Source organism: Condylura cristata, unplaced genomic scaffold (assembly GCF_000260355.1).
Source record: "Condylura cristata isolate star-nosed mole 26May11 unplaced genomic scaffold, ConCri1.0 scaffold00006, whole genome shotgun sequence".
NCBI classification, from domain to species: domain Eukaryota; kingdom Metazoa; phylum Chordata; class Mammalia; order Eulipotyphla; family Talpidae; genus Condylura; species Condylura cristata.
In genome coordinates, this window is record NW_004567107.1 from 5,175,020 (window position 1) to 5,186,551 (window position 11,532).

Genomic DNA, 11,532 nt, shown 5'->3' on the forward strand with positions numbered 1-11,532 from the left:
CTAACAGAAATAAAATAAGGAACGCGAGTGAAGTGAATCATAAAAATAAGAAAAATTCCATATTTCATCAGTTTAGGCTGTCGCTATTATAAGATGCATCATTAATTTAACCATCTCTAAGAAAAACTGCTGCCGGTTAAACGATGTCACAGCACCTTGTTGCCATCCAGAAAATGCATACCAATTTCAAAGGTGTTGAAAGTGATTAGAAAAAACACCTCCTAAACTAGTAATAATCAGAAAACAGAAAGACTGTGACTGAAGAACAGATAGATACAATATTTAATTCACTGGAAAGACCTACAGAAAAAAAAAAAAAAAACCCTGCAGAGCAAATTAAACAAAGAAAGAAAAATTAGGAATGCAAGTGCTTAGGAATACACAGCAAATATAACCACACATGTGTAGGAGGTTAAAATTTATAAGAAAATTTTCTACAAAATTCAATAGTAATAAAACTTATATAATGAGGAAAAACTGCTAATTTTGAAACCTTGGATCAAATTTTCTATTAAAAACAAACTTTGCAAATTGACCCTTCAAGCATTAGAAAATCTAAATAAAAATGCAACTGGGAGAAATTTAGAAGTTGTCAAAAACGTGATCTCAAAAAAATTGTGCTAATCCTTGAAAATGTTATGGGTCACTTCTAAAATGCCAGAATTGCCCTTGTTATTAATGCTATTTTAGATCACAAAATCGTAGAATTTCCCCCCACACCATTGGCACAATCCTGAAACACCTTCTAAGAAGCACTGCCTCCACCAGACTGGCAAGGTTACAAAAGAAAGAAGGGAAAAGTCACCGTACTGGTCCATGGCAGGCCAGTTCATATCCTTCTGCTTAAAGTGTGAGCCGACATAGCTCACACTGGAGGATGGTTTTGAAAATGCGCGCTAAGAGGCACAGCTTTGCACACGCGTGGCCCGTGACCCCCCAGGCGCTCACTGCAAGGCGGGCCACGAAGCACTCTGTGACGCGGGAGCCGGCGCACTGATAGGGCCACAGCAGAATTTTAAGAACAAAAATGCAGACACAACTAAATGTCAAGACTGGCGAGCAGATTCAAGTTTGACAAATTTATCTGGTAGGACTGAGTCTCCTACAGAAATGTAGGCAACCACATAAACACTACGATAAACGTATTTTAGGTACACCCAAATGATCTGCAAGGTGTGAGGCAACAGGTCGGCTTCTCTCAAGGTCGGATACAAATGACCTTACTTTCTCCTTTCTAATTCCTTCAGATGAACATGTATTTTCTCTCATCAGAAAAAAATCCTTTTGTTGCTGCAAATCTTATAAAACATATTCAGAACGCCCAGAGAACCAGAACAGCAAGAACTAGGTCCCAGCCCCCCAGCTTGGAGGTGGAGGTGAACCCTAAGTAAGAGACACGCCACTGCCACTGTGACCTCTGGGCTGCAGGCTGCGGACTCACGGCCACTTGTGTAAGCAGCAGATGAGCCCTGATATCTAGGCCTCGCCGAGCTCCCCGGCCCGCTCCAGTCAGGGAACCAGCCGATTACCTCTGACTGGAGGTATTACCGATTACCAGGGCCTCACTGCTTCCTGAAAAGCCTCAGCTACAAACCAGAGACGTCTTACTCGGCCCCGCGCGGGTTTCTCAAGAAAAAAAAAAACAAGCCAGTGGAGAGTCCTACCTAGGTAGGGAATACTGGGGACCATCTTCAGGCTTCGGATATATTCTCGAGTCCGCTTGTAATTATCTTCCTTAGACATCAGGTAGTCCAATTTCTCAAAGGTGGTCTTGTCTTTTCTGTTCAAAAGCTGGGGCGAGAAGAAAACAGCGTGCGTAAGAGAGGAGAGGACTAAACCACAAGGAGCTCAAGCAAAAGAACAACCGTGCGAAGACGAGGGCAACACCCCAGACGCGTGCGTCGTGCCGGGATGCTAAATACGGGCTTCACGAGGCCGTGTCACGCCGTCGTGGGAAGCTTCACGGCGTCAGTATCTGAGGCTATGCCACATACACCACGCCAGAGCCCTCTGCATACCACCAGGCGCCCAGGGACCCCAGCCAACCGCTCGGGGCCCCCCAGAGTGAGGTCGCAGCTACGTCACCCCCCTCCCGAGCCCACAGCCACTTGCTCTTTCCTCTTCTCTGCTGCTGAAGACAGCAAGAAACTGCCCCCAGTTCGCGGGGATGTGCTGCACAGCCAGGCCTCTCCGATCTAGGCCACGTCCTCTGGATCCCTCCCCACCGAAGCCTCTGTCATCGTCACAATGGGTGTGGTGTTTTAAGCAAAAGAAGCTAAACTTCTAAGGGTGACTTCATTAAACAAATACAGGATGAGTGGCCAGGTCCGCATGGCCCAGAGGCCAGACAGATCTGTCTGTGCAGTGGCTTTCCGCGGACGGCCACCTCCTCGTGCGCAGGAGCCTTTGTGGCAAGCAGGAAAAAACTGGACTCCCGGTTCTCCAGACTGATGCTAAGGACCCATGTTGCAATCACCCGCCTGGCTCTGAGGAAAAGGGTCCAGGCCAGGAGACCTGACTTGTAAAAAACCCAGGGGAGGGGGATACATTTGGCAAGGCAGCGTGGCTCCCCACATGCGGGGTGCTGCTGCGTGTTTAGCTTCCAGGACTCAGCGCCTGTGAAATCTGCGATCAATGGCTGGGTCCCAGGTGTAGGAAAGCGGAACGTCCTCGGTCAGCGGCGGTGCTGAGCCCCTGCTGGCCTGCGCGGGGAGCTGGAACAGCTGTCCCACCTTGTCCACCAGACAGGGGGAGGCCAACGTTCAACAGCCCCAACCTGCAGCAGACACAAGGGGCCCGGATGGTCCAGAGCCCAGGAAAGCAGGAGCCCGGTACATTACCGCCCCGAGGGTTGCAAATACACTGCAGGTGCCAACCGGCTCTGCAGAGCCAAGGAGGCCAGGTCTCTGCATCGGGAAACCCCGTCTCCGATTCTCCAGTTCCAGCCTCTGGGGTCACAGAGCATGCAGCCATGTGTGGCCTGGCCAAGCGGTACAGCTCACAGACTTGAGAGAAGAAAGGCCAAGGGGTGAGCTGCGGTCCAAGTGCCGAAGTTTCTTCCCCCCCCCCCATTGAAAAATTCAGGACGCCTCAGGATGGGGGTGCTACGCAGATGCTGAGGGCAATGGCCGCGCTGGCTTGCCGGTTCGAGGCTGTATTGATCACACTAACAACTAGACAGGAAGTAACACCATCTCCCGCTTGCTATTTATAAGGCAAATAACAAACCATCTGAACTTTGCAGAGCCCAATGACAAAGGCGGGGCCGGGGCTGTTGTCTCTTTTTGGGGTTCATAATCACAAGGATTAAGTGAGTACTCGTGAGGAATCTAACACAGCAGAGAGACATATGTTATAGCAGTGTGGCAAGTTAAATGGAAATCAAGCACTCTGACGAGTAGTAAACTATTATTTGTTATAAAGAGAGCTTCCGCTACGTATAAGAGTTATACAGAGAGGGTCATCTAAAATGAACATTTAAGCACAAGACACGCACGAAATGAAGACTATAAATCCAAAGTGGAACCAGACACTCCAGCTGTGAACTGTCTCGCTGTGAAAAAGTATAGGCCCCTCTGCACAGCCCGGAGACCATCTCCTTACGCAACCTACATCCCAGGCTGAATTCTTCGGCAATAACCTGTGCTCGTCCAACAGTCAAACACATGCTCATCCAATGTTATCCTCATACAAACTGAAGCTGAGTCTTTACTGGGGCCCAGGGCTTGAACCCCTGCTTCTCCGGACCCAGTCAGGAGATGGCCACTGTCCCCTGCCACACTGAGCCCATCTGCTTAATCTGTCCGTGCTTCTATGCAGGGCATCAGAGATGATGATCTGCGTCCTGACATAAACATTCCCAGGCCGGGCCCTGAAAGTCACCCTGAAGATTGACCTTAAGTAAACAACCGGGGTTGCATTTGCATGCTTCTGAAATTTGAAGCCAGCCTCCAGCAGTCTACCCATGTTCTGAGGCCTGAAGTGTGTCACTCATCTGCTCCAATCTGTGCCCAGGAATGAGGCTCAGGACTGCACCAAATCTCTCAACAGCAACACCCAGGATACTAGAGGACATAAAAACCCAGAACACCTATCTCCCGTGGACTGCTTGAGAACTTCCTCCGGCACAAAGGAACGGAAATAGAGGGGCCCCAGAAAACAGCAGTTTCGACTCAGGAGTCAGGGAGGTTCTGTGATGACAGAGGAGCAGTGGGTCTGGCCCTCTCAATCAGCTCTGGAAGAGATGAGAAGGCTTGAGAGGAGACCTAACAGGACAGCATGTCTGGGGGAGAAAATAGTTGTATTTGTTACAAAAGACAAAATAAAAATAATTTAAATATTTTATATATAATCTTGATATAGACATAAAATATAATCTTTATATAAATTCAATTGTGTGTAAAATGTTACACACATGAATATATGTAAAGATATATAATTCATGTATATTATATAGATAACAAAGATGTGTAACAAATCCAACAGAAGGTAATTAGAGTATGAACTTTTTAAAATAATATTATTTTGTTTTAATTTCTTCATTTATGTATTTATTTATGCATACAGAACTGGGGTACAAGCCAGAGGCTCAGGGGCGGCGAGAGGCTTCACCAGAGACAGAGTGGGGAGCAGAACAGGCAGATCGACGAGGGGGAGCAGCGGGCGGGTCAGGAGAGGTCTGCTGCGCCATGTGGTCACCTCCAGGACAGGCGGGAATCGAACTCATGCAGAAGTGGCCTTAGCTCAGGGGCGGCGAGAGGCTTCACCAGAGACAGAGTGGGGAGCAGAACAGGCAGATGGACGAGGGGAGCAGCGGGCGGGTCAGGAGAGGCCTGCCGCGCCATGTGGTCACCTCCGGCCAGGGGATCGAACTCGCAATGAAGCTGCTGAGGCCAGCTTGCAGTGCTGTGTCCTACCTAACCCGTTGCGCCACCAGGGAGGGCCCAGAGTAAGAACTTTTTTTAGGGAAATAGAAATTCCAGGGAAATGCAAAAGTATTTCAAAAAGGACATGTTATCTATCCATGTCTTAGTATTTGACTCTCTGCTGGGTATGGCATGATGACATATTTGTGGAGGTATGAACCTATACCCCTAAAACATATACGAGTATTGTCATCAACATTACCTTAATAAACAACTTTTTAAAATATGAAATACAAAAAATAAAGTATTAAAGGGAACAAAAAAGAGAATCACATTTGTACATTCCCAAAATGAGAACACTGGATATTCATTTAGCAAAGTGATTTAATTATAGCAACATGAGTGTTTTTGAAGAACGGAGGGAAGGTAGTTCAGGGAAACTTACCCGCCACCATGTAAACAAGTCACCCAAAAACTGCCTAATTTGGATGATTTGAGTAAATGTAGCGAAAGCATGTTGATGCAAATGCGGCAGTAACTATCTGAAGAAACCACTAAATGACCATAAGTGCTTGCCTCTGGGGGGTAAACGGGTGCGGAGATAGAGCAACAGTGTTAGTTGTTAGCTGTCTCAGGACTTGGTGAGTTTTAAAATTAAAGTGCATGTTTTAGCCGGCTAATTTCTTTTAAGAGTTAATTTTTAAATACAGGGTTTGTTTATACAAAAACATAACACTTGCTTATAACGTGTTTTAATCCTTTATTGCAAGTGTAGCCATAAACTGAAAACCTCATGAATTAAACGTCCTTTAGATTTCAGAGTTTATGGCAAGACTCAGAAACCATGAGAGCTACAGACAGGAAATAACTCACTCACTCGAATGAAACAAATACTAAAAGCATACATCCGCAGAAAACGAGGTAAGGAATGAAGAGTAAAGAAAAGTTCACTAACTGCAGCAGGCAACTCCATTTCTAGTGAAGGTTAGAGGTCGTAGGGCAACCAAGATTTTCTTCCGTCATATTGACTGTGATTGTATCTAGTGGTGTAATTACAATGCCACTCAGTCAGCAAATGATGACTCTCGGGGAGGCAGCTGGTATTCAGTTCCCTGTATCTGGTACGGTTCCTGCCGCAGAGGAAACACTGCCTGCATATTTGTTGAATAAAAATATGAGAAAAATAACAATTGTGGCTTAAAAAAATCTAACTCCTTGGGAAATTCTGAACACCCTAATAATTGTTAGATAAAAAGAAATAAAGGCACTACTTACAAAGTGCATTATTTACAAAACACAGACAAGATTTTAGGCTAAACTAGGTGAGGAAGCCAAAACTGTACTGAGAAGAAAATACATGTTCTTTAATTTTTATAATTAAGTAGGTAATTTCTAGCAAAAATTAATAAAACATGCAACTTAAGGAGCTAGGAAAATGGGGGTGGAGAGAGCAGGAGAAATTGATAGACTATTAGGAATCAATGTGTTAAAATTAAACTAAACAACGAACTTATGCTCATTAAACCCAAGACCTCATCTTAAAAATATAAATAAGACATGTAAGACCTCTACAAAAAAGTCAAAAAAAAAAAATAAAAAAGCAAAAATATACAACCTTAGGACCCAGAGAGGGGGCATAACCATACATATAAGTGAACTAAAATTACAAGGTAAAATCAAATCTTTGCATATTGATTTTAACTATCTTGCATATGCCAAGTATCAACAGCAAGGGATTAATGGGGTCATAGGACACAGACAAAGCTGGAAAACTCAGTCACTTGGTTTGTCGTGATAGGTTTCTGAGAGTCTATGAGCAGCACTTGTGTTTGACTAGTGATAAAAAAATAAATCCTCTCAGCAAATTAGTTCAAATCTGGAAAGTGTCTCTGAGAGGAAGAAAGGCCCTTCCCCTTTAAGAGGATGTTGGCGCCTTGTTCCCTCACCTTGAGTATAACATTTCTTGAGATGTGGATGCTTTTCAACAAAGAGCCTGTTGCTCCAGCTATGTTAAAAGTGGCTCAAAGGTCTATTTCAATTCCAGTGTCTACTGTTGGTATGGAAAGAATTTTTAGTGCTGTGGCTGATCTATGGGCCAGTGGGTTCCGCAGACTGGGTATGGAATCAGTAAGAAAAGAAACTAGGGCACTTTTTAAAAGTAATTTTTAACCTCTTTAGAAACAAATGATCGGGTTCTGAGAGAGAAATAAACTCTACATTTAATGTAAAGCATTAGCTGTGATGGAGCCTGTCGGCCATAACCCAGGGAAACCCTGACTTTGAATGTCTGGACATTCAAACTAAGGCCATTTTAGACTCCACACAGGCGTATATGAACTTGTGGCTACTGCAGTAATGCAAATAATTCCTGCCTTTAGAAAAGCAACTTATGGGGGCCCTCCCTGGTTGGCGCAACAGGGTTAAAGTGAGGCACTGTGAGGCTGTCTGCACGCAGCCACTGCAGCAAGAGCTGGATCCCCCGCCAGGGAGCTGACCCACATGGCTGGCAGACCTCTCCTGACCCACCCACTGCTCCCCTCAGCAGTGTATTTCAGCACATCTGCCTGTTCTGCTCCCCACTCTGTCTCCGGTGAACCCTCTCACCCCTTGCACCAAATCTATATCAAGATAAGAGAAAATGCTCTTTAAAAAAAAAAAAAGAAAAGAAAAGCAACTTTTGCCTCATAGAATGCCAGTGAGTATCATGGTATTCCTGGGAAGGCCAATTTTGTATCCTTCGTGTTACTTCAGCAGTCATGGCCTAGCCTTGGAAAGGAGGCATCTGGGTTTTCTTCTGATACAGCTGTAGGAACACTGGCTGTCGTACTCACTCATGAGCCCACTGAAGAGTACTAAAAAGTATATTAAATGACTTCACTCACTGAAGGGCATCTCTGACAAGTATTCACTTCACAGGGACACGAGTCGTGAGTTTACCTTTTTAAGCAGTCACCTTAAGTCGTTCCCAGGCATACCTACGCGCCATGTACCAGATAGCCCTACAGGGCAATCCTCCCAGCTGCTGCAGACATTCTCTGAGACTTTTCTTTAACACCACTCCCAGCGACCCGGGAGACTTCCGCACAGCCCCGGAGTGGAGGCAGGAGCCGAGCGGGGCTCCAGATGGAAGTTGGCCAAGGCCGGTGCTGGGTGCAGAGTGAGCCGGGAGCATGGGGAGTCGGGCAGCCCCGCTACTGACCTGGCCAAGCCATGGAAAGGGCATGCAAGGGCCGGCCACCCTCCGCGGGGCTCTAGAAGGAGCGTGCAGCTCCACGGGAAGGAGCGGGACTTCGGGACAGTGGCCCCAGGGGCCCGGGAGGATTCCGACCAGCAGGGCAGGGCTGGCGAGGCCGGGAGGTGACGGTGCCCAGGCTGGCGCTGGGGCTCAGGGCCGCGGGGGGCCGTGGTTTGGTGGGAATGTGGGCGAGCGTCGCTGCAGACGGGAGATGACGGCAAGAGGCGAAGACTCGCCACTCGGCAAAGCGTGTTTCTGACTGGGCCGCTCGGCTGCCGAGCCGTGAGATGCCCATGCTGCTGATTCTGCTTTTCCGGACACTTCACTCCGCTCGCAGACAGGGTGCCAGTCACAAGCAGCATGAACAGCGAATACTGATCGAAGGGGAGAGAATGAGCTGGTTGTGGCAGTGTTTGGACAGGAAATTCCTCTGGCCCACTCGTGCGTCTCTTCCGCTCACGACTTGGGGTTCTGGGCTGCTGTGTTGCTGGGGACGGCAGATGTCCCGCTGGCCCAGCTGAAAGGCGTATGGTTCGTGTTTTAGCCCAGCTCGGGGGGTCGCAGCATTGGCTGCCATCGCCCTGGGCTCTGCGCTGGGCGAGATGCTCGCAGCCCCGGCTGTGCCGGGCATCCGCTCCCAAGGGCTCGGCCCCTGCACGAGTCCTCCCCCACGCTCAGGGCCTCCCTCCTCTACAGGGTCCCCGGCCAAGCGGGCTAGAAATCCAAATGATGGTTAAAAGTTGGCTGGCAAATATCACAAATCGGAGAGTGGTGAAATGGCGGTGAAGAAGCTCGCGAGGAAATGGCTGCGTGGGAGCAACCACTCTGGGGGCTGCAGGGGCGGAGGAGCTAGTGAGAGCTCACGGCCCCAGAGGTGGTATGAGGGAGGACAGGGGAGTAGGCCGGACGCCAGACCCGCTAGAGGGGCAGGCTGGCTCCAGACAGCCACGGGCAGAGCTGCTGCCCGCGGCCAGGGCCCCTCACTGCCGCGCAGAGCAGGCGCCGAGCACAGCCCGCAGCTCGCCGTCGCGAGAGGCGGGGCCAGGCTGGCGCGGGCCCGACACCAGAGTCCACACTCGATCTGCAGGGGATGCTGCTCCTCAGTCCTCAGTCCGGGCCTGTGGGGCCTGACTCTCACAGGCGCCTTCACCCACTCAGCTCCCCCGGGCCCCCCCGGCTGTGTTTTGTGGGGGGACACTTGACGGCGCTCTGATTTCAGGGGCTGAGCGCCAGCACGTGACTGCCCTGCCCAGCTCCCCACCAGCGTGGGCCTCGGCGGCGCTCTCCCAGGGCCTGTGTCCGTGTTCGGCGGGCAGCTGGGCGGCCCAGTCTGCCACATTGCTCTGCCATCTGCTGAGGCCCCCACCCCACTGTGCTCACCACCGCTTCCTGGAACCCCGAGACTAATGTCAGGGGCCCTGTGAGCAGAGCCGGCACCGGGGGCTCGGGCCAGGCTCCGGAGGCAGGCTGGGGGAGAACAGCACCCCACACGGACACAGAGGTGCCGGCCAGGTGCAGGCCGCCTGGCCACCGCTGTCATTTCCTCCTGCCAGAGCGTCGGCCTTTGCGTTACCGCCACAGACCCCGCCCGCTGGCAGCTCAGCGGGAAAGAGCCCATCACGGACATCGGGGGTCAGGGCGCGGGGCGGGGCGGGGTCCTGGCAGCTGTGCTCACCGTAAGGGGCCACTCGCCCCGCCGGGTCACTCACGATGAAGTCAGACCCTCCTGGGATCGCTCTGATCACAACACAGGCGGCACTATCTTCCCAGCCGCCGTCCCCAACCTGGGGCTCCCCCTTCCCTTCTTTCCTCACCCCACATTCGGCCCAGCACAAATGCCATCTTTGGGAAGCCCCCCACCACCCTACTTCTGTCTGTGTCCACTTCTCTCCGTGTCTAACATCACCTCACTCCTGGACCCCCCAAAACTTCTAGCTAGCCCTGTTTCCACTCTTGCCCCCCAACTTGTTTTCCAGAAAGTAGCAACAGGTAAAGAGCAAAAAGCAAAAAGCATCCGTAAACCAGATCTGCCCAGCTCCTGTCTAACCCGCCTCCTGCCAGCACACTGCCCTCATGCCCACCCGCCACCTCCCAGCCTGGGCCCTGGCCTCCTGCCCACCGCTGCACTGGCCTCGGCATTGCTCGAAGCTTCTCCCCACTGTGGCCCCGACACTGGGCAAGCTGTCACTCAGGTCTCTACATAGAGGAGTCTTCTCAGAGACGCCTTCCCTGCCCCCATCATTCTGCAGCCCCCACCCGGCTTAGTCTGCAGCTTTTATTCCCACCGACGTTCCCTGCGCGCCTTCCTGTGGTCACACACTTCTGGGCCAGGCGGAGGAGCACCTGCTCATTCTCCCTGAGTGAAGTATTCATCTGCCATGACTACCAGGAAGTCCATGAGGTCAGGGGCTGACCACGGCCTCAGGGCCGGCCTGCGGGAGGCCTTCCGTAAGTATCTGACTGCAGGCTGAAGCAGCCCCGAGAAGCATACGCGGGGGTGGGGACTGGCGACACCACCCGGTCTCATGGCTTGGAGCAGACGGTACTCCAGGTCGGCCCCCCGCGCTGGCCTAAGTGAGACCCCGTCTGCCTCTCCGGGCCGGCAGAAGGCACCCCCTCTCTGCCTGAGCCCCGCGCCAGCACTGAGTAAAGCCTGCTATGTGTGCGCCCAGGCTGGGGTCAGTGCCTGTCCCAGGCCAGCCCATCCAACCGCAGGCCGCCTGCTCTCAGATGGTGACCAGCCTCTGGAGGTGAGGCGGTGCAAGCACGGGGAGGTCTCGCACGCCGTCATCCCTCCCAGCCAGGTTCTCCAGGGACAGCATCAGGGGCCAGGCATGCCCCGATGCCAGGCCAGTGCACCAGCCTGTCCCAGCCCATCCTGAGCAGCGTAGGTGCCACGTCCCTGCCCTGGGCCCAGCCCGACTTCAAGATCAGGTCTGTCACCCTCTGACCACGCAGGACTCGGGCCCAGGACACACCGGGCCCCGCAGGGCAGGGCTGCAGCAGCCTGGCGCAGCGCTCGCCAGCTCTGCGGTCACGGAGCGGTCGCTGCACCGCCCGGAACGAGGACTCTGGGGCTGGCTTCGGGCTGTGGCTACTGTACCGGCTGCCCTGCTCTCCGAGCCCCTGCGGCCTTAGCAGGGCCAGGTGCGGGGCACGTAGGGGGGACATCCCAGGAGCGGGGCACGTGGGGGGGACATCCCAGGTGCGGGGCACGTGGGGGGGGACATCCCAGGTGCGGGGCACGTGGGGGGGACATCCCAGGTGCGGGGCACGTGGGGGGGACATCCCAGGTGCGGGGCACGTGTGGGGGGACATCCCAGGTGCGGGGCACGTGGGGGGGATATCCCAGGTGCGGGGCATGTGTGTGGGGGGACATCCCAGGTGCGGGGCACGTGGGGGGGACATCCCAGGTGCGGGGCACGTGGGGGG

At 52.1% G+C, this 11,532-nt stretch overlaps 1 protein-coding gene across 1 annotated transcript in view; it reads right to left on the reverse strand.

Moving 5' to 3' along the window:
• Positions 1 to 11,532, reverse strand: part of RALGPS1 (Ral GEF with PH domain and SH3 binding motif 1) — a 188,019-nt gene that overhangs the window by 109,756 nt on the left and 66,731 nt on the right. The window contains exon 8 of the mRNA XM_012721334.1: positions 1,665 to 1,791. Coding sequence (XP_012576788.1) covers positions 1,665 to 1,791 — 127 coding nt within the window. The remainder of the gene's footprint in view (positions 1 to 1,664; positions 1,792 to 11,532) is intronic.